This window comes from Pelophylax lessonae, assembly GCF_965119305.1.
Source record: "Pelophylax lessonae genome assembly, chromosome: 7".
NCBI lineage: Eukaryota > Metazoa > Chordata > Amphibia > Anura > Ranidae > Pelophylax > Pelophylax lessonae.
This window is the reverse complement of record NC_138774.1, coordinates 869,987-893,784: the sequence shown is the minus strand read 5'-3', so window position 1 is coordinate 893,784 and position 23,798 is coordinate 869,987. Positions and strand designations below refer to the sequence as shown.

The 23,798-nt window shown below is 58.3% G+C and overlaps 2 protein-coding genes across 2 annotated transcripts; one reads left to right on the top strand and one right to left on the bottom strand.

Annotated features, from left to right (window-relative positions):
- Window positions 1–8,832: 8,832 nt before the first annotated feature.
- DACT3 (dishevelled binding antagonist of beta catenin 3) lies at window positions 8,833–18,033 on the bottom strand. The gene is made up of 4 exons (XM_082263424.1): window positions 17,787–18,033; window positions 11,032–11,110; window positions 10,017–10,130; window positions 8,833–9,913 (listed from the first exon to the last, which is right to left on the bottom strand). Exons 1-4 carry the CDS (start codon window positions 17,922–17,924, stop codon window positions 8,982–8,984), a joined length of 1,263 nt encoding a protein of 420 aa, XP_082119550.1. The 5' UTR covers window positions 17,925–18,033; the 3' UTR covers window positions 8,833–8,981.
- A 330-nt stretch (window positions 18,034–18,363) lies between these two features.
- FKRP (fukutin related protein) lies at window positions 18,364–22,633 on the top strand. The gene is made up of 2 exons (XM_082264524.1): window positions 18,364–18,519; window positions 21,143–22,633. The coding sequence occupies exon 2, from the start codon at window positions 21,164–21,166 to the stop codon at window positions 22,613–22,615; it is 1,452 nt and encodes a 483-aa protein (XP_082120650.1). The 5' UTR covers window positions 18,364–18,519; window positions 21,143–21,163; the 3' UTR covers window positions 22,616–22,633.
- The last annotated feature ends 1,165 nt before the right edge of the window (window positions 22,634–23,798 follow it).

Here is a 23,798-nt window from a genome sequence, read left to right as displayed (position 1 = left end):
CTTAACCTCCACCTACACCCCCCTATCCTCCACCTACACACCCCCTAACCTCCACCTACACACCCCCTAACCTCCACCTCCCTAACCCCCACCTACCTCCCCCTAACCTCCACCTACACACCACCCTAACCTCCACCTAAACACCCCCTAACCTCCACCGACACCCCCGCTAACCTCCACCTACACCCCCCTATCCTCCACCTACACACCCCCCTAACCTCCACATCCCTTAACCTTGATGTACACTCCCCTAACCTACACCCCTTACCTTCACCTACACCCCCCTAACCTCCTCCTACACCCCCTAACCTCCACATAAACACCCCCCCAACCTCCACCTAAAACACCCCCCTAGCCTCCACCTACACACCCCTCTAACCTCCACCTACACCCCCTCTAACCTCCACCTACACCCCTCCCAACCTCCACCTAAAACACCCCCCTAGCCTCCACCTACACACCCCTCTAACCTCCACCTACACCCCCTCTAACCTCCACCTACACCCCTCCCAACCTCCAGCATCCCCCCCCTAACCTCCACCTACACCCCCTCCCAACCTCCAGCATCCCCCCTAACCTACACCCCTCCCAGCCTCCAGCATCCCCCCTAACCTCCACCTACACCCCCCCTTAACCTCCACCCCCCTATCCTCCACCTACACCCCCCCCTAACCTCCACCTAAACCTCCCTAACCTCCACCTGATTATTCCCCTAACTTCCACCTACACCCCCCTACACCCCTCTAACCTCCACCTAAACACCCCCCCACCTCCACCTAAACACCACCTAACCTTCACCTACACCCCCCTAACCTCCTCCTACACACCCCTATCCTCCACCTACACCACCTAACCTCCACATAAAACACCCCCCTACTCTCCACCTACACCTCCCCTAACCTACACCCCATATCCTCCACCTACACCCCCTAACCTCCACCTAAACACCCCCCATCCTCCACATACACCCCCTAACCTCCACCTACACCCCCCCAACCCTCCACCTACACACCCCCCTAACCCCCATCTAAACATCCCCCTAACTCCCACCTACACACACCACTTCCCTCCACCTACACACCCCTCTAACCCCCATCTAAACACCCCCCTAACCTCCACCTACACACCCCCCTAACCTCCACCCCCCCAACCTCCTCGTACACACCCCTAACCTCCACCTAAACACCCCCCTAGCCTCCACCTACACCCCCCTAACCTCCACCTAAACAACCCCCTAAACTCCACACCCCCTAACCTCCACCTAAACACCCCCCTAACCTCCACCCCCCATCTACACACCCCTCTAACCTCCACCTCCTCTAACCTTCACCTACATCCCCCTAACCTCCACCTACACCCCCTATCCTCCACCTACACCCCCCTAACCTCCCCCTACACAACCCCCTAACCTCCACCTAAACACCCCAAACCTCGACCTACACACCCCTCTAACCTCCACCTACACCACATCTAACCTCCACCTACATCCCCCCCTAACCTTCACCTACACCCCTCCCAACCTCCAGCATCCCCCCCAACCTCCACCTACACACCCCCAAACTCCAGCTACACCCCCTAACCTACACCTAAACACCCCCCTAACCTCCACCCCCCTTAACCTCCACCCCCCTATCCTCCACCTACACCCCCCCTAACCTCCACCTAAACACCCCCTAACCTCCACCTAAACACCCCCCCTAACCTCCACCTAAACACCCCCCTAACCTCCACCTACACCCCCCTATCCTCCACCTACACACCCCCTTAACCTCGATGTACACTCCCCTAACCTACACGCCCTTACATCCCCCTAAACACCCCCCTAACCTTCACCTACACCCCCTAACCTCCTCCTACACCCCTAACCTCCACATAAACACCCTCCTAACCTCCACCACCCCAACCTCCACCTCCACATAAAACACCCCCCTAACCTCCACCTACACCCCCCAAACCTCGACCTACACACCCCTCTAACCTCCCACCTACACCCCCTCTAACCTCCACCTACACCCCTCCCAACCTCCAGCATCCCCCCCTAACCTCCACCTACACCCCTCCCAACCTCCAGCATCCCCCCTAACCTCCACCTACACCCCTCCCAACCTCCAGCATCCCCCCTAACCTCCACCTACACCCCTCCCAACCTCCAGCATCCCCCTAACCTCCACCTACACCCCCCTAACCTCCACCTACACCCTCCCAACCTCCAGCATCTCTCCTAACCTCCACCTACACCCCCCTATCCTCCACCTACACACCCCCCTAACCTCCACCTACACCCCCCTATCCTCCACCTACACACCCCCCTAACCTCCACCTACACACACCCCTAACCTCCACCTACACACACCCCTAACCTCCACCTGATTATTCCCCTTACTTCCACCTACACCCCCCTACACCCCCCTAACCTCCACCTAAACACCTCCCTAACCTCCACCTACACCCCCCTAACCTCCTCCTACACCCCCCTATCCTCCACCTACACCCCCCTAACCTCCTCCTACACACCCCTATCCTCCACCTAACCTCCACATAAAAGACCCCCCCTACTCTCCACCTACACCTCCCCTAACCTTCACCTACACCCCATATCCTCCACCTAAACACCCCCTTAACCTTCACCTACACCCCTATCCTCCACCCCCACCCCCCCAACCTCTACCTACACCCCCCTAACCTCCCCCTACACAACCCCCTAACCTCCACCTAAACACCCCAAACCTCGACCTACACACCCCTCTAACCTCCAACTACACCACCTCTAACCTCCAACTACACCACCTCTAACCTCCAACTACCCCCCTAACCACCTACACACCCCCAAACTCCAGCTACACCCCCTAACCTACACCTAAACACCCCCCTAACCTCCACCTACACCCCCCCCTTAACCTCCACCTCCACCCCCCTATCCTCCACCTACACCCCCCTAACCTCCACCTACACCCCCCCAACCTCCACCTACACCCCCCTAACCTCCACCTCCCTAACCTCCACCTACATCCCCCCTAACCTCCACCTAAACACCCCCTAACCTCCACCTACACCCCCCTTAACCTCCACCTACACCCCCCTATCCTCCACCTACACCCCCCTAACCTCCACCTCCCTAACCTCCACCTCCCTAACCTCCACCTACACCCCTCTAACCTCCACCTACACCCCCCTAACCTCCACCTAAACACCCCCTAACCTCCACCTACACACCCCCTTAACCTCGATGTACACTCCCCTAACCTACACCCCCTTACCTCCCCCTAAACACCCCCCTAACCTTCACCTACACCCCCCTAACCTCCTCCTACACCCCCCTAACCTCCACATAAACACCCTCCTAACCTCCACCCCCACATAAAACACCCCTCTAACCTCCACCTACACCCCCCAAACCTCGACCTACACACCCTCTAACCTCCATCTACTCCCCCTCTAACCTCCACCTACACCCCTCCCAACCTCCAGCATCCCCCCCTAACCTCCACCTACACCCCTCCCAACCTCCAGCATCCCCCCCTAACCTCCACCTACACCCCTCCCAACCTCCAGCATCCCCCCCTAACCTCCACCCCCCTATCCTCCACCTACACACCCCCTAACCTCCACCTACACACCCCCCTAAGCTCCACCTAAACACCACCCTAACCTTCACCTACACCCCCCTAACCTCCTCCTACACACCCCTATCCTCCACCTAACCTCCACATAAAACACCCCCCTACTCTCCACCTACACCTCCCCTAACCTTCACCTACACCCCATATCCTCCACCTAAACACCCCCTTAACCTACACCCCCAATCCTCCACCTAAACACCCCCCTAACCTCCACCTAAACACCCCTCTAACCTTCACCTACACCCCCCTAAATATCCTCCTAACCCCCACCAACCCTCCACCTACACCCCCCCCCCCTAACCCCCATCTAAACATCCCCCTAACTCCCACCTACACACACCACTTCCCTCCACCTACACACCCCTCTAACCCCCATCTAAACACCCCCCTAACCTCCTCCTACACCCCTCTAACCTCCACCTAAACACCCCCCTAACCTCCACCTACACACCCCCCTAACCTCCACCTACACCCCCCTAACCTCCACCTAAACAACCCCCTAAACTCCACATCCCCCTAACCTCCACCTATACAACCCCCCTTACCTCCACCTAAACACGCCCCTAGCCTACACCCCCCCCTAACCTCCACCTACACACCCCTAATCCCCACCTAAACATCCCCCTAACCCCAACATACATACCTCCCAACCCTCCACCTAAACATCCCCCTAACCTCCACATCCTCCACCCCCTAACCTACACCCCCCCCCCCCAACCTCTACCAAAACACCCCCTAACCTCCACCTAAACACCCCCTCAGGCTAAGAAAAGATTACACATTGAACCCATGCATGCAGCCTTTTAACAAAAATCTAAACTTATAAAAATCTAGAGGATTTGAAAGGACAGAAAGAAAAGCCGCACACCCATAGACTGACAGACAGCAGCTACGGGGACCTGACATTCCTCCACGCCTTTGTCCAGGCCCTCGGCCACCACCTGTCCTTCTCAAGAACCTGAATCTTCCCAACCTCATCCAGAATGTTTTGCAACACCACCTCGACAGGAAGGACTTTTTTCCGAGTGGAAGCCTGACACCGTGCATTCCACGTGAAGTAACGGACTACTAAGCTAACTAGAGAAAGTGTCTCAAAATCAAAATCCCGATGCGTCTCAAAAGACCCGTACGACCACTCCGCATAACTCAAGGGATAAGAGCCCCCCCACCTGCTTATAGACTTCTATATTAAAGGGGCACTGAAGCAAGAAATGGTCCATTGTCTCCTCCACACCGCCACACTCCATTTTTGTACAACCACGGTTCTCCGCAGAGCGATGCTTCAAGTTGCCCTTCACATAGAGTCTGCCATGGAACGAGAGCCAGGCCAAATCCCGAAACTTCAAAGGGATTCTCTCCAGATTAATCAAACGCAGACCCTCCCTCATAACAGGGCCTGGGCAATCCCTCAAGGCCAGTGGCTCGCTAACGGCAGATTCCACAACCCACTTCTCCAGGGCCTTCCTAGGAAGAGACTTCATTTCCTCCGCCGTCACTCCCCACTGCCAAAGCATTTTCAGGCACGGAGCAACGTTAAACATTAGAGTGTAAGCTCCTCTGGTACAGAGACTGATGTGCATGGCTCAGTGATCTCTGTACAGCACTGCGGTATATGTCAGAGCTAAATAAATGTATAATAATAATAGTGTGTGACTGTGGGGGAGGGGAAAATAGACCTGGGATGGTCGGGTTTCTCTGGTGTTTGGGGTGATTCGGGCCCCGGGCGGGGAGTGAAGTGGCCCCTAGAATAGGCTGTACCTGTCTACACATCATACATCCCCCGTACAGAGCCGATGAATCATCTTCTGTGTTATATTTGGACTGGAGGTTTTTATTCAGTTTCCATGACGACCGGAGGATGAAAAGAGACAGAAGGTCCATTGTGTGCGACTGCGGAGGACCGAGAGCTCCGCCATCCATACATTACATATATATATATATATATATATATAAAGAGAGAGAGAGAGAGAGGGGTCTGCAATCTGTATACATTGTATCATGCCATAGAGAGGAATCATCCTAACACTCCACACTTCTATATTACCCCCCCCCCCCCCCATATATTCCCACCAAACTGAAATCTCCACATGTTTGGCAAAGTTAAAATGTATTCCTTATCCCCGATATTATCCCTTACCCCCGATATTGTGCCCGGACTCCCCTCCCATCCCCCTTACCCCCGATATTGTCCCCAGACTCCCCTCCCATCCCCCTTACCCCCGATAATGTCCCCAGACTCCCCTCCCATACCCTTTAGATTATCCCTTACCCCAGATAATGTCCCTGGACTCCCCTCCCATCCCCTTTATATTACCCCTTACCCCCGATAATGTCCCCAGACTCCCATCCCCTTTATATTATCCCTTATCCCCGATAATGTCCCCGGACTCCCCTCCCATCCCCTGATAATGTCCCCGGACTCCCCTCCTATCCCCTTTATATTACCTCTTACCCCCGAAAATGTCCCCGGACTCCCCTCCCATCCCCTTTATATTATCCCTTACCCCCGATGTCCCCCAGACTCCCCTCCCCTTTATATTATCCCTTATCCCGGATAATGTCCCCGGACTCCCCTCCTATCCCCTTTATATTACCTCTTACCCCCGAAAATGTCCCCGGACTCCCCTCCCATCCCCTTTATATTATCCCTTACCCCCGATGTCCCCCAGACTCCCCTCCCCTTTATATTACCCCTTACCCCCGATAATGTCCCCAGGCTCCCATCCCCTTTATATTATCCCTTATCCCCGATAATGTCCCCAGACTCCCCTCTCATCCCCTATATATTGCCCTTTACCCCCGATAATGTCCCCGGACTCCCCTCCCATCCCCTGATAATGTCCCCGGACTCCCCTCCTATCTCCTTTATATTACCTCTTACCCCCGAAAATGTCCCCGGACTCCCCTCCCATTTATATTACCCCTTACCCCCGATAATGTCCCCGGACTCCCCTCCCTTCCCCTTTATATTACCCCTTATGCTGGAAGGACTCTTGGAGTAATGTGACTTTGGGTTCAAGTCCACATCTCCCAAAGACACACAGACTCTGGGACTCTAGGCCTAGGATCCATGGTAAAGGCCTAGCTGTCTATATTGCCAATAGGGGACTTCTCCGCACTTCATTCAGATTCATGGCAGATGCCAATGTCATCAGCTCAACCACCTGTCTTCCACACATTGTCGATTGTGCTGATTTACACACCTATGGTCTACTGCAGGGGTGTTTACACTTATAATAATGTGCATTGTACTTCATGAGCTCAACTACGGCAAGTCTGCTAAGTAATTAGCTCAAGGTAATTAAATCACTGTCATCTATTGGTTGCTAGTGGGAAAGTAGAATACTGTTTGTATTGGTTCTTCCTTAGATATGTTAATTATATTTCTGTACACAACTTCATCTGCATATGATAATGTAATCAGGCACCTGACCTGGTGGGGTATATATTACAAGTGATTTTGTTCAATAAATGTTCCAGATCTTATACAAGCTATTCTCGGCTAGTTTTATATGGGGGGCGGCTAGAATATCTGATATTTATGTTCAGACTGAAAGAAGACGTATTCTGACGGAAGCACACAAGAACATTGTGGGGTCGTGGTTCCGTTACACCTCCCATTCCCATTATATTACCTCTTACCCCCGATAATGTCCCCAGACTCCCCTCCCTTTTATATTACCCCTTACCCCCGATAAGATCCCCGCATTCCCCTCCCATCCCCTTCATATTACCCCTTACCCCTAATAATGTCTTGAGTTATCCCCCCCATCCTCTTTATATTATCCCTTACCCCTGATGTCCCGGACTCCCCTCCCATCCCATCCCCTTTATATTACCCCTTACCCCTGATGATGTCTTGAGTTATCCCCCCATGATAAATCTGCAATGATAAAATGTATTTGATCCAGCCAACCAGAGATCCCCCCCATATACAATGATATATAAAAACGAGAAGAGACATGGAGTGACAAGAAACACTTTATTTACATCCTTCAATACAAAACCATCCAGAATATATACAGCACATGTACATATCCACATCTTATATACAGGAGGTCTGTACAACAACTATTTACATCGATTATTGGGGAAAAATCTGTTATATACATTGTATCACTGCAGGACTAATACTGGGGAGGAAGAACATCAGGGCCACCCCCCTCCCGAGGGACAGCCAGTCACAAGGCCGCCCCCCGAGGCAGCCAGTCACAAAGCCGCCCCCCCAAAAGACAGCCAGTCACAAGGCCGCCCCCCGAGGCAGCCAGTCACAAAGCCGCCCCCCCAAAAGACAGCCAGTCACAAGGCCGCCCCCCGAGGGACAGCCGCTGAATGAACTAAGGTGCGGGAGTAGCCAGGAAATTCAGTACAAAAAGGTGGACAGTGTAACAAGTGATTGTCCAATATCAGCTGATTATCAGTATGCACAGTGCAGTGCCCCCCGCTGGACAGCCAGGGATGGCACCAGTCAGTCAGTGAATGGCACACAGCAATGCAAAGCATTATGGGTAGGGCAGAAGCAGTTTGGGTGGATTATGTGTCTCAGGTGCCCAAAGCCCCCAATCAGAATGGCACTTCCAGATTCCAGCTCTGAACAGATCTGATTGGTGGCACTGTGCAGCACAGACAGTTCTCATTTTAGCATACCGAAAAAGGGAGGCTGATGGGAGCTGTAGTACTAGTTTTGTGTGAGATGCTTGGCCTATCAATGTGTCTGAAAGCAGAAGTGTCTGTGTTACCCATGACAACCAGATCCTTCCATCATACCTCCACAGCCGGTCAGGAATTCCCATTGGTTGCTTCCAGCAACAGACAGTTTTAATTTCAGGCACTTTGATGTATGACCCCGAACATGGCAAACACACGGGGGAGACGGATTGCGCCATCGCCCATAGCAACCAGACATCGCGGGTGATAGTCCCAGAGATAGGTGAAACCTGATTGGCTGAACTCCTCATCTATAGGTACCGAGGAACACAAACATTATAATTACCACCCGAAAAAAGGAAAGATGGCGGCTCTCTGCGCCAGGACCGCATCAAGGGTGATATGTGGACCCCAAAACAGCAAAGACTCTCCGCTAGACTGTAAGCTCTTCTGACAAGGATGTGTGGCTCCGTACTGCACTTTATGAACTATAACAAGACTGGCACTCAAAGGAGGAAGAACGGAGAAAAAAAACCCCATCTGTGACAGTGCCCCTCCCCCCACAGCGCCAAGATCCGCCCCCCCCCCCCCCCCCAGCAGGGGAAATCTTCGGGTCCAGGGGCGAGGTTTGCTGTCCATTGATTTTAAACATTGCATGTGACCAACAAGCCGTGGGTGTGACGTCATGGCAGACGCAGCGCGGTTCTGCCGGGTTCACACCGTAGTCATGACCTTCAGTGACCCCGTGTGAAAGCGCATTATCTTTTTCTTTAGCGCCTGTGAGGCTTTGACTTTGAACACCTGGGGGCGCCCTTCGGCATCGCGGGGAGGAAGCTGCATTGGCCACACCAGTTCCCCTTCTTCCTCCTCCTCTTCCCCCTCCGAATCGACCCGCGGCTCCACCTCCGGCACCCCGGCGCTGATTTCGGCGGTTGATCTCCACTTCCTGCAGGGTGGGCCGAGCCTCACCGGTGGGACCCTCCCATCTCTGCCCAGGGTGTAGCACCGCCCTCCTTCCTGCATGGGCCCCCACTCAGGGACAAAGGCTCGCTGGTCTGCCCAGCCCTCAGTCTGCGATCGGGCATTGGCCCAGCTCTCCCGGTGGTTCCTGGGGTGACCCCAAGCCTCCAGGTTCCCTCTGGAGCCGCCCCACGCTTCGGCACGCACCCCGACTTCAACGTTCTCCTCCAGCTGCTGAATGGGGTCCCTCAGGCTCGTCTCAGACAGAGACCGCGGCGTCCTGCGCCCTCCCCTTTTCCGCGGCGGCTCTTCTGCTGACAGACATTTCCTGGGGGGTCTCGGCGGAGAACCCTCCACGCTGCGGCCCTTCAGCAGGGGCGGGTGCTTCCTTCGGGGCCCCCGATGGAGAGGGGTGTAAGAGGTGTTGGTGGCCATTCTACCGGCTGGAGTTGGAGCAGGAATGGGAGGAGGAGGAGGGGGAGGGGGAGAGGGGCGCTCGGCAGAGACAGAGCGCATGTAGGGCGTGCGGAGCTGGCGGCGGAGGAGAGACAGGATGTAGCCTTCAGCCCTGCGAGCAGGGGGAGGGGGCGGAGAGGAAGGGGAAGGATAGGGAGCAGACATGGAGCGAGGAACCAGAAGGCGGGAAGAAGAGGGGCGGGGGTGCTGGGATCCCACAACCAGGTCACCTGAGGATGGAAGAAAAGCGGGGGGTTACAGGGGGGCAGAGGCGGAATATGCACCGATCAAATCAATTTGATCCAGAGGCGGGTAGAGAGGGTGAAGCTTTACCTGCACTCTTCGGGCGCTCGTTGGCATAATGCATGCGAGCCTCCGTCTGACCCGTCCTGGGGGGCCGGTCCAGGAAGACGTCACATGACTCCGGGTTGTTGGCGTCCAAGTCCGCTGTGAAGACAGAGAATGGGGGAGGGGGGGGGGGGGGGGAGGAGAGACCAAAAAAAAAACAAAAATGAGAGAATCAATAAAGGTGGAGCAAACGTGAACATTTCGTATACTAGCTCAAGGGGGCGGATGGGAATTGTAGTTCTATTTCACCCACCATAAACGGACGAAACAAGTTTCCCTCCCCTGAGAAGATACCGGCAGCAAAAAGGTCCTTTGATAGTAATAAAACTCCCCGCCCCCCACTATGAAAAAGGGGCCGCGCCAGGACATACAGGGGGCCGAAATGGGCCGCGCCTGGACATACAGGGGGCCGGAAGGGCCAGCGCATGGACATACAGGGGGCCGGAAGGGCCCGCGCCTGGACATACAGGGGGCCGGAAGGGCCCGCGCCTGGGCATACAGGGGTGGGAAGGGGGCCGCGCCTGGGCATACAGGGGTGGGAAGGGGGCCGCGCCTGGGCATACAGGGGTGGGAAGGGGGCCGCGCCTGGGCATACAGGGGGCCGCGCCTGGGCATACAGGGGGCCGCGCCTGGGCATACAGGGGGCCGCGCCTGGGCATACAGGGGGCCGCGCCTGGGCATACAGGGGGCCGCGCCTGGGCATACAGGGGGCCTGGGAGGGGCACAGCTGGAAATGTGTGATCAGCCAGTAGTTACACAGCGCTGATAATGTGCCGCAGAGCTGCTGACGGCCATTCTACCCAATCACTGGAGGGGACTTCTGGTCTTTGTGCTCACTGTCTCCACCAATCAGCTTCACCCTTCCAGGAGCCTAGCACAGACTGTAGAGTGGAAGGGAGGATCTAATTGGTGGAGCCGGAACACTCATACTGAGAGTGCACAGGTGCGTGCCACTGTACCAGAGAGGTCATGTGACTCCCCCGCCAGGCTCTGTACTCACCGCTCTGGCTGTCCGTCTCGGCTCTCAGTCTGAGCTCTCCCAGCTGTCTCTCCAACTCCCACAACTGTCTGTCCAGATCCTGCAAAGACAAAAGAGAAGCAATTACAGGCGTGCGATAGGGCAATGTGGTCGTATGTAGTGTATGGAGGGAGGACGCGTGTACAATACAGCGTATACCGATTTTCAGGGGGGATTCTTCATACTCTGTATACAGTGTACAGGATACGTGTATATTATGCAGGATTTATATTGCGCCAACAGTTTGCACAGTGTATGTTATATATACATACATATATATATATATATATATATATATATATACACACATACATACACACACACACATACATACATACGCACACACACAGGGATATCCCTGTGATGCTCTGCTGGCCAACACATGGCATCCTGGCTCTATATGCTGTCAGCAATTCTCTATAGGACACTTTGATGAGAAGAATTATTGCGTCCACTGGCACCAATGCTGGGGGTTATTGCATCCACTGGCACCAATGCTGGGCGTTATTGGGGTCATTGGCACCAATGCTGAGGGTTATTGCGTCCACTGGCACCAATGCTGGGGGATATTGGGGTCATTGGCACCAATTCTGGGGGTTATTGGGGTCATTGGCACCAATTCTGGGGGTTATTGCGTCCACTGGCACCAATGCTGGGCGTTATTGGGGTCATTGGCACCAATGCTGAGGGTTATTGCGTCCACTGGCACCAATGCTGGGGGATATTGGGGTCATTGGCACCAATTCTGGGGGTTATTGGGGTCATTGGCACCAATTCTGGGGGTTATTGCGTCCACTGGCACCAATGCTGGGGGATATTGGGGTCATTGGCACCAATGCTGGGGGATATTATTGCATCCACCAACACCAACATTGGGGGTTTAATTATTGCGTCCAGTGACACCAATGCACGGAGGTATTATTGTGTCAACTGGCACCAATGCTGAGAGGAGTTATTGCATCCACTTGCACCAATGCTGGGGGATATTGGGGTCATTGGCACCAATTCTGGGGACTATCGGGGTCACTGGCACCAATGCTGGGGGTTTAATTATTGCGTCCACTGACGCCAACGCTGAGAGTTTATTATTGCATCTACTGGCGCCAACGCTGGGAGTTATTATTGGGGTCACTGGCGCCAACACTGGGAGTTATTATTGGGGTCACTGGCACCAATGCTGGGGGGTATTATTGCGGTCACTGGCACCAATGCTGGGGTTTATTATTGCGGTCACTGGCACCAACACTGGAGGTTACGGGGGTCACTGGCAGGAACGCTGGGAGTTACGGGGGTCACTGGCACCAAAGCTGGGGGTCATTACTGCATCCACTGGCACCAACGCTGGGGGTCATTACTGCATCCACTGGCACCAATGTTGCAGGTTATTGGGGTCACCTGCACCAATGCTGGGGGTCATTACTGCACCCACTGGCACCAATGCAGGGGGTCATTACTGCGCCCACTGGCACCAATGCAGGGGGTCATTACTGCGCCCACTGGCACCAATGCAGGGGGTCATTACTGCGCCCACTGGCACCAATGCAGGGGGTTATTATTGTGTCCACTTGCGCCAATGCTGGGGGTTATAGGGGTCACTGACAACAATGCTGGGGGTTATTACTACGGCCCCTTTCTCCTTAGTGTTTGGTAGTTGATAGAATTGCTCCTCGTTGCAAAAAAGGTTGATGCCATTGCGTGGCCCTCTGGGGGTGTCAGGGGCCAAATCTGAGGCTCTCTACAGATGTTGAAGGGGACTATCCTGGCTATAATGATTATAGTGTACATATATGACATGAGGAGGGGTGTCAGAGTCATGTGACCTATCAGTATGTAGCAGGACACAAAGGGGACCCATCCTATGATGCGTGACCCCACCGCACCCATAACTACATACAGTATACATATTTTTGTGTACCAGTGCTAGGCCCCGCCAGGGGGTGAAAGTAGGAAACACGGACATGGGGCACGAGAGGGTGCGCAGGGGGGCAGCAAAGGGGGGAAGACGTAGGAGAGGGGGCAGCAGAGGGGAAAGACGTAGGAGAGGGGGCAGCAGAGGGGAAAGACGTAGGAGAGGGGGCAGCAGAGGGGAAAGACGTAGGAGAGGGGGCAGCAGAGGGGAAAGACGTAGGAGAGGGGGCAGCAGAGGGGAAAGACGTAGGAGAGGGGGCAGCAGAGGGGAAAGACGTAGGAGAGGGGGCAGCAGAGGGGAAAGACGTAGGAGAGGGGGCAGCAGAGGGGAAAGACGTAGGAGAGGGGGCAGCAGAGGGGAAAGACGTAGGAGAGGGGGCAGCAGAGGGGAAAGACGTAGGAGAGGGGGCAGCAGAGGGGAAAGACGTAGGAGAGGGGGCAGCAGAGGGGAAAGACGTAGGAGAGGGGGCAGCAGAGGGGAAAGACGTAGGAGAGGGGGCAGCAGAGGGGAAAGACGTAGGAGAGGGGGCAGCAGAGGGGAAAGACGTAGGAGAGGGGGCAGCAGAGGGGAAAGACGTAGGAGAGGGGGCAGCAGAGGGGAAAGACGTAGGAGAGGGGGCAGCAGAGGGGAAAGACGTAGGAGAGGGGGCAGCAGAGGGGAAAGACGTAGGAGAGGGGGCAGCAGAGGGGAAAGACGTAGGAGAGGGGGCAGCAGAGGGGAAAGACGTAGGAGAGGGGGCAGCAGAGGGGAAAGACGTAGGAGAGGGGGCAGCAGAGGGGAAAGACGTAGGAGAGGGGGCAGCAGAGGGGAAAGACGTAGGAGAGGGGGCAGCAGAGGGGAAAGACGTAGGAGAGGGGGCAGCAGAGGGGAAAGACGTAGGAGAGGGGGCAGCAGAGGGGAAAGACGTAGGAGAGGGGGCAGCAGAGGGGAAAGACGTAGGAGAGGGGGCAGCAGAGGGGAAAGACGTAGGAGAGGGGGCAGCAGAGGGGAAAGACGTAGGAGAGGGGGCAGCAGAGGGGAAAGACGTAGGAGAGGGGGCAGCAGAGGGGAAAGACGTAGGAGAGGGGGCAGCAGAGGGGAAAGACGTAGGAGAGGGGGCAGCAGAGGGGAAAGACGTAGGAGAGGGGGCAGCAGAGGGGAAAGACGTAGGAGAGGGGGCAGCAGAGGGGAAAGACGTAGGAGAGGGGGCAGCAGAGGGGAAAGACGTAGGAGAGGGGGCAGCAGAGGGGAAAGACGTAGGAGAGGGGGCAGCAGAGGGGAAAGACGTAGGAGAGGGGGCAGCAGAGGGGAAAGACGTAGGAGAGGGGGCAGCAGAGGGGAAAGACGTAGGAGAGGGGGCAGCAGAGGGGAAAGACGTAGGAGAGGGGGCAGCAGAGGGGAAAGACGTAGGAGAGGGGGCAGCAGAGGGGAAAGACGTAGGACAGGGGGCAGCAGAGGGGAAAGACGTAGGACAGGGGGCAGCAGAGGGGAAAGACGTAGGACAGGGGGCAGCAGAGGGGAAAGACGTAGGACAGGGGGCAGCAGAGGGGAAAGACGTAGGACAGGGGGCAGCAGAGGGGAAAGACGTAGGACAGGGGGCAGCAGAGGGGAAAGACGTAGGACAGGGGGCAGCAGAGGGGAAAGACGTAGGACAGGGGGCAGCAGAGGGGAAAGACGTAGGACAGGGGGCAGCAGAGGGGAAAGACGTAGGACAGGGGGCAGCAGAGGGGAAAGACGTAGGACAGGGGGCAGCAGAGGGGAAAGACGTAGGACAGGGGGCAGCAGAGGGGAAAGACGTAGGACAGGGGGCAGCAGAGGGGAAAGACGTAGGACAGGGGGCAGCAGAGGGGAAAGACGTAGGACAGGGGGCAGCAGAGGGGAAAGACGTAGGACAGGGGGCAGCATAGGGGAAAGACGTAGGACAGGGGGCAGCAGAGGGGAAAGACGTAGGACAGGGGGCAGCAGAGGGGAAAGACGTAGGACAGGGGGCAGCAGAGGGGAAAGACGTAGGACAGGGGGCAGCAGAGGGGAAAGACGTAGGACAGGGGGCAGCAGAGGGGAAAGACGTAGGACAGGGGGCAGCAGAGGGGAAAGACGTAGGACAGGGGGCAGCAGAGGGGAAAGACGTAGGAGACGGGGAAGACGTAGGAGACGGGGCAGCAGAGGGGGGGAAGACGTAGGAGACGGGGCAGCAGAGGGGGGGGGGAAGACGTAGGAGACGGGGCAGCAGAGGGGGGGGGGGGGAAGACGTAGGAGACGGGGCAGCAGAGGGGGGGGGGGGGAAGACGTAGGAGACGGGGCAGCAGAGGGGGGGGAAGACGTAGGAGACGGGGCAGCAGAGGGGGGGGAAGACGTAGGAGACGGGGCAGCAGAGGGGGGGGAAGACCTAGGAGACGGGGCGGCAGAGGGGGGGGAAGACCTAGGAGACGGGGCGGCAGAGGGGGGGGAAGACCTAGGAGACGGGGCGGCAGAGGGGGGGGGGAAGACCTAGGAGACGGGGCGGCAGAGGGGGAAGACCTAGGAGACGGGGCAGCCGAGGGGGAAGACCTAGGAGACGGGGCAGCCGAGGGGGGAAGACCTAGGAGACGGGGCAGCCGAGGGGGGAAGACCTAGGAGACGGGGCAGCCGAGGGGGGAAGACCTAGGAGACGGGGCAGCCGAGGGGGGAAGACCTAGGAGACGGGGCAGCCGAGGGGGGAAGACCTAGGAGACGGGGAAGAAGAGGGGGAAGACCTAGGAGACGGGGCAGAAGAGAGGGAAGACCTAGGAGACGGGGCAGAAGAGGGGGAAAGACGTAGGCGACGGGGAAGCAGAGGGGGAAAGACGTAGGCGACGTGGCAGCAGAGGGGGAAAGACGTAGGCGACGGGGCAGCAGAGGGGGAAAGACGTAGGCGACGGGGCAGCAGAGGGGGAAAGACGTAGGCGACGGGGCAGCAGAGGGGAAAGACCTAGGAGACGGGGCAGCAGAGGGGGAAGACCTAGGAGACGGGGCAGCAGAGGGGGAAAGACCTAGGAGACGGGGCAGCAGAGGGGGAAAGACCTAGGAGACGGGGCAGCAGAGGGGGAAAGACCTAGGGGATGGGGCAGCAGAGGGGAAAGACGTAGGACAGGGGGCAGCAGAGGGGAAAGACGTAGGACAGGGGGCAGCAGAGGGGAAAGACGTAGGACAGGGGGCAGCAGAGGGGAAAGACGTAGGACAGGGGGCAGCAGAGGGGAAAGACGTAGGACAGGGGGCAGCAGAGGGGAAAGACGTAGGACAGGGGGCAGCAGAGGGGAAAGACGTAGGACAGGGGGCAGCAGAGGGGAAAGACGTAGGACAGGGGGCAGCAGAGGGGAAAGACGTAGGACAGGGGGCAGCAGAGGGGGAAGACGTAGGAGACGGGGAAGACGTAGGAGACGGGGCAGCAGAGGGGGGGAAGACGTAGGAGACGGGGCAGCAGAGGGGGGGGGGAAGACGTAGGAGACGGGGCAGCAGAGGGGGGGGGGGGAAGACGTAGGAGACGGGGCAGCAGAGGGGGGGGAAGACGTAGGAGACGGGGCAGCAGAGGGGGGGGAAGACGTAGGAGACGGGGCAGCAGAGGGGGGGGAAGACCTAGGAGACGGGGCGGCAGAGGGGGGGGAAGACCTAGGAGACGGGGCGGCAGAGGGGGGGGGAAGACCTAGGAGACGGGGCGGCAGAGGGGGGGGAAGACCTAGGAGACGGGGCAGCCGAGGGGGAAGACCTAGGAGACGGGGCAGCCGAGGGGGAAGACCTAGGAGACGGGGCAGCCGAGGGGGAAGACCTAGGAGACGGGGCAGCCGAGGGGGGAAGACCTAGGAGACGGGGCAGCCGAGGGGGGAAGACCTAGGAGACGGGGCAGCCGAGGGGGGAAGACCTAGGAGACGGGGCAGCCGAGGGGGGAAGACCTAGGAGACGGGGAAGAAGAGGGGGAAGACCTAGGAGACGGGGCAGAAGAGAGGGAAGACCTAGGAGACGGGGCAGAAGAGGGGGAAAGACGTAGGCGACGGGGCAGCAGAGGGGGAAAGACGTAGGCGACGTGGCAGCAGAGGGGGAAAGACGTAGGCGACGGGGCAGCAGAGGGGGAAAGACGTAGGCGACGGGGCAGCAGAGGGGAAAGACCTAGGAGACGGGGCAGCAGAGGGGGAAGACCTAGGAGACGGGGCAGCAGAGGGGGCAGACCTAGGAGACGGGGCAGCAGAGGGGGAAAGACCTAGGAGACGGGGCAGCAGAGGGGGAAAGACCTAGGAGACGGGGCAGCAGAGGGGGAAAGACCTAGGGGATGGGGCAGCAGAGGGGGAAGACCTAGGAGACGGGGTAGCAGAGGGGAAGACTTAGGGAGAGGGGACAGCAGAGGGGGGGAAGACCTAGGAGACGGGGCAGCAGACGGGGGAAGACTTAGGGAGACGGGGCAGCTGAAGGAGAATAGGACACAGGACTTTATATAGGGACCTGTACAGACTCACCCCCATAAATATAAAGGTTCGGTATTATATAGATTTGTACATATAAGGTTCGTTATTAGTATAGTATAGTGAGTATATAGATATATATATATCAGTATTTTAGCAACTGTTATATATAAGGATCGGTATTTTAGAGATCGGTATTTTATAGATCGGTAAATATAAGGTTCGGTATTTTATGGTTCGGTATTTTATGGTTCGGTGTTTTATGGTTCGGTATTTTATAGATCGGTAATTTAGAGATCGGTATTTTATGGTTCTGTATCTTAGCGATCGGTAAATATAAGGTTCGGTATTTTAGAGATCGGTACATTTAAGGTTCGGTACTTATAAGGTTCGGTATTTTATGGTTCGGTATCTTAGCGATCGGTGTGACACGAACTCACCTCCCCCCCTCGGAGCGCCCGCCGGACCCGGACCTCCTGCCTCTCCCGGAGAAGTCTCAGCTCGCACAGGCCGGCCACACTCCCCCGCAGCAGCTGCCGGAGTCGCCCCCGGTCTATGGAGCCGCCCGCACCCAGCATGTCTCCCCACCGCCGGCTGACACACGACTGATCGGCCTCACACTGCGCACAGCGGCCCGGTGAACCCCGACAGCCAATCACAGGCCCGAGTCGGGCCGCTCAGACCAATTGTAAAATAAAGTCGCCTGACATTCCCCGCCTCTTGCAGACTCAGTTCAGAACGTGGCCCCGCCCCCTCAGGCGTAGTATCCAACAGTGGAGCGCAGCATTTGCATAAAACGGGGAGACAGGGATGAAGCCACACCTACACGTATCAGACCCGCCCCTCTCAAGGATGACGGACCAATGGTGGCGCGGTTACTGAGGCTTCGGGCCATGGCTCCGCCCAGCATTGGCTGCCACGTCAAGTGCGAGGCTTATGGGCGGAGCTCTGTATTCCGCAGAGCCGCAGTGGAGGCGGGGATATGGGAGGTACCTAAGAAAATGGGTTGGAGGAAGGAGAGACTTGGGCGGGTCTCTCATTATTTATAATGTCAGAGCGGAAACAGAATAATAAAGTTTCAGATATTTTGAGACGCGAAGGGGCGGGAACCGGAGAGCCGGAAGACACGTGGTGCGGCTGATGGATACAATGTAACAAGTGTGTGAGATCCAGGTATGGTCACGTGTTGTCCTGTGTCTGTCCGTCCATCAACCAATCATCTCCACTGAGAATGGGGTGCTGTGCATAGGTCACATGACCTCAGTCTGACTCCTCCCACCGCGCAACCAGAACCCCAAACCGTTCACCGACCCGTCACCTGACCGCTGACTCCTCCCACCGCGCAACCAGAACCCCAAACTGCTCTCCGACCCGTCACCTGACCGCTGACTCCTCCCACCGCGCAACCAGAACCCCCAAACCGCTCACCGACCCATCACCTGACCGCTGACTCCTCCCACTGCGCAACCAGAACCCCAAACCGCTCTCCGACCCGTCACCTGATGGCTGACTCCTCCCACCGCGCAACCGGAACCCCAAACCGCTCACCGACCCATCACCTGACCACTGACTCCTCCCACCGCGCAACCAGAGCCCCCAATGCTCACCGACCCATCACCTGACCGCTGACTCCTCCCACCGCGCAACCAGAACCCCCAAACCGCTCACCGACCCATCACCTGACCGCTGACTCCTCCCACTGCGCAACCAGAACCCCAAACCGCTCTCCGACCCGTCACCTGACGGCTGACTCCTCCCACCGCGCAACCAGAGCCCCAAACTGCTCACCGACCCATCACCTGACCGCTGACTCCTCCCACCGCGCAACCAGAACCCCCAAACCGCTCACCGACCCATCACCTGACCGCTGACTCCTCCCACTGCGCAACCAGAACCCCAAACCGCTCTCCGACCCGTCACCTGATGGCTGACTCCTCCCACCGCGCAACCGGAACCCCAAACCGCTCACCGACCCATCACCTGACCACTGACTCCTCCCACCGCGCAACCAGAGCCCCCAATGCTCACCGACCCATCACCTGACCGCTGACTCCTCCCACCGCGCAACCAGAACCCCCAAACCGCTCACCGACCCATCACCTGACCGCTGACTCCTCCCACCGCGCAACCAGAACCCCAAACCGCTCTCCGACCCATCACCTGACCGCTGACTCCTCCCACCGCGCAACCAGAACCCCCAAACCACTCTCTGACCCATCACCTGACCACTGACTCCTCCCACCGCGCAGCGGCATGAGGTGGCGGAGCCCTCCCCTGGTGGGTGAAGTGCCTGAGATGAAATGTTCTGCAGACGGATCCTCCGGGATTCCAGGAAGGGAGGATTGCTGTATGGTCATGTGATTGGCACGGTGGGGTGGGGGGGGTAAGCTCTCTTCTGGTGGGATCCGGTACCCCCATTGCTGAGGATGTTTATCCCAGTGATGCCAGGAGAGGGCAGCGTTCGATGCAGTGTTCATAGACCTCCTCCTGGGCTACATAATGTCTGCCCATGGGGAGGGGGAGGGTTGGCATTCACTGTACCATAGGACACAGGTGGAGGTGATGTCTTCAGTGTTTTGTACCTTCAGCCAGCAGGGGGCGATGCCATTGAGTGAAATGACGTTGAGGATGGTGGGAGGGCATGGCAGGTGATTGGTCACCTGGTGGCGGATCCTGTGTTTGGTTGGGGATGAGGATGGTGGGTGGGAGGCGTGGCAGGCGATTGGTCACCTGGTGGCGGATCCTGTGTTTGGTTGGGGATGAGTTGGGGGGCGTGGCAGGTAATCGGTCACCTGGTGGCGGATCCTGCGTTTGGTTGGGGATGAGGATGGTGGGTGGGGGGCGTGGCAGGCGATTGGTCACCTGGTGGGCGGATCCTGTATTTGGTTGGTTGGGGATGAGGATGGTGGGGGGGGGGGCGTGGCAGGCGATCGGTCACCTGGTGGCGGGTCCTGTATTTGGTTGGGGATGAGGATGGTGGGGGGGGGGGGGGGCGTGGCAGGTGATCGGTCACCTGGCGGCGGATCCTGTGTTTGGTTGGGGATGAGGATGGTGGGTGGGGGGCGTGGCAGGCGATTGGTCACCTGGTGGGCGGATCCTGTATTTGGTTGGGGATGAGGATGGTGGGGGGGGGGGGGCGTGGCAGGCGATCGGTCACCTGGTGGGCGGATCCTGTATTTGGTTGGGGATGAGGATGGTGGGTGGGGGGCGTGGCAGGCGATTGGTCACCTGGTGGGCGGATCCTGTATTTGGTTGGGGATGAGGATGGTGGGTGGGGGGAGGGCGTGGCAGGCGATCGGTCACCTGGTGGCGGATCCTGTATTTGGTTGGGGATGAGGATGGTGGGGGGGGGGGGGGCGTGGCAGGCGATCGGTCACCTGGTGGCGGGTCCTGCGTTTGGTTGGGGATGAGGATGGTGGGCGGGGGAGGGGGAGGGGCGTGGCAGGCGATCGGTCACCTGGTGGCGGGTCCTGCGTTTGGTTGGGGATGAGGATGGTGGGGGGGCATGGCAGGCGATCGGTCACCTGGTGGCGGGTCCTGCGTTTGGTTGGGGATGAGGATGGTGGGCGGGGGAGGGGCGTGGCAGGCGATCGGTCACCTGGTGGCGGGTCCTGCGTTTGGTTGGGGATGAGGATGGTGGGAGGGGGAGGGGCGTGGCAGGCGATCGGTCACCTGGTGGCGGGTCCTGCGTTTGGTTGGGGATGAGGATGGTGGGCGGGGGAGGGGCGTGGCAGGCGATCGGTCCCCTGCGTTTTGAGGGTTCCCTGCATTCATACTCAATGCTTTGTCTTTGCAGGCCGCCCTCGATGGGTCGAAGATGCGCTGCCCGCTGTGCCACCTGCTGATCGCCCTGACTCTGCTCTGCAATGTTCTGCTGCTCTATTACACGTGGCACCTGAAGTCCCGGCCAGCGGGACGTCTCAGCCCCTCCCCCGCGCTGTCTCCGGGGATCACCGTCATTGTGCGGGAGTTCCGGACCTTCGAGCACGGCCTGGCGGACCTCAACCACTCCTTCCTGCGCGCTCGCCCGTCTCTCCAGGTCCTCATCGCCTCGGAGGCTCCACCATACCCGCCAGTGCCCAGACTCCATGTCCTGCACCTTAACCCCTCCCCCGAGCAGCCTGGCTCAGCTGTCCGCCTGGAGTCCCACGTCCGCACCCGCCTGGTGGCTCTGGTACCGGATGGAACATCTCTGGACCCCCCCGATCTGCTGGACAGAATGGCCCGAGCTCTGCGGGACACGCCCTCTGGAGTCCGGATCATAGCGGCCGGCGCCGGGGGCGCGCTGAACTGTTTACACCTGAACGTGTCCCTACGGGCGTGGACGGCGGAGTACAGGGCGGCCGATGCAGGGGAGACCTGCGGGGCCGTTGGCGGATCCGCTGTCCTTCTGATGAGATCCCGCGACTTGTTCGACTTGCCGTTTCCTCTCTCCCGCCCCGTCCAGTCGGCCATTTTCATCCAGTCTGCTCTGCGGGGGTGGGGGGTGAAGATACTGGAAGGCACCAAGTTTCCGCGCACCCCTCTTCCAGCCACGGACCATGGGCGCTGGAAGGCGGACCAGGCGGAGCGTGCGGAGGAGGCCGTCACCATGAGAGCACTGAGCATACGATTGGTCCGTGCCCCCGAAGGCGATCGATGGTATGGATGCTCCAAGGAGACGCCGCGCTGCTTCGGGACGGTGGTCGGGGAGACCCCGGAGTACCTGTATGAGGGGCGCTGGACTCCGCCCTGCTGCCTCCGAGCTCTGAGGACCACCTTGGCTCACGTCATCAAGACTTTGGAGGCCAGCAATGTGCGCTACTGGCTGGAGGGGGGGAGCCTGCTGGGGGCGGCCCGCCTCCAGGACATCATCCCCTGGGACTATGACGTGGACCTGGGCATCTACCTGGAGGATGTGGGGCTGTGCCCAGAACTGCGGGGGGCCCAGGGCGGCTCACTCATAGACTCAGAGGGCTTCGTGTGGGAGCGGGCCGTGGAGGGAGACTTCTTCAGGGTTCAGTACAGCCAAAACAACCACCTACACGTAGACCTGTGGCCCTTCTACCCCCGGGATGGGGTGATGACCCGGGACTCCTGGACAGGCCACCCCCAGGATATTGAGTTCCCCGAAACTTTCCTGCAGCCACTCCAGACGTTGCCCTTTGCGGGGGTCGTGGTTCAGGCGCCAAATAATTATGTGGAGCTCCTAAAGTTAAAGTTTGGTGAAAGAGCGATCGAGGAACCGCAGTACCCCAACCCGGCCGTCCTGAGGATGAGCCGGAGGTGACCCAGACCTGGAGGACTGAGGGGGACTTCTGGCGGGGGGGGGGGGGAACTGTGTGTGTGCATGGGGGGGGGGGGGCATTATAGAATAAAATTCATGGAGGTCTGACCAGTAAAATTTTCTTCCACCAGAGGTCCAAGCCGCATATTTTTTTTTCAGCCCTCTCTTTCTATACGACAGTCCATTAATTCAGAAGAGTCCTCAGTCCCTCCCCCCCCCCCCACCACCACCACCATATCACAGTCCCCCCCCCCCCCACCATATAACAGTGCCCCCCCCCCACCACCATATCACAGTCCCCCCCCCCCACCACCATATCACAGTCCCCCCCCCCCCACCACCATATCACAGTCCCCCCCCCCCCCACCATATAACAGTGCCCCCCCACCACCATATAACAGTGCCCCCCCCACCACCATATCACAGTCCCCCCCCCCCACCACCATATCACAGTCCCTCCCCCCCACCACATCACAGTCCCTCCCCCCCCACCACCATATCACAGTCCATTAAATCAGTGTCCTCAGTCCCTCCCCCCCCCCCACCACCACCACCATATCAGTCCCCCCCCCACCATATAACAGTGCCCCCCCCACCACCATATCACAGTCCCCCCCCCCCCCCACCACCATATCACAGTCCCTCCCCCCCACCACATCACAGTCCCTCCCCCCCCACCACCATATCACAGACCATTAAATCAGTGTCCTCAGTCCCCCCCCCCCCCCCCCACCATATCACAGTCCCTCCCCACCACATCAGCCCCCCACTTCACATCACACACCTGCTTTATTCACAGCAGTCCTCAACTCCCCCTTGAAATCATCACCCCCCCCCACAGTACTGTCCTCTGCCGAACAGAACTGTGCCCCCTTCGTATCACCCCCCCCCCTCCCCCAACAATTCTTGCCTTTGCCCCTTCACATCACCCCCCCCCCCCACAGCACTGCCCCCTTTCACATCATCACAATCCCCTCCCACAATAGTATGCTCCCTCCCTTTACATCACCCACCCCCCCCCCCCCCGAGCACTGCCCCTCTTCACATCTTACCCCCCTCAGCACTGCCCTCCCTTGCATCACCTCCCCTCCACCCACAAAAGTATGTTCTGCCCTCCTCACATTAACAGCCAACCCCCCCCCCCCCCACAGCGCTGATACCGCCCTATACATCACAACTCCCCCTC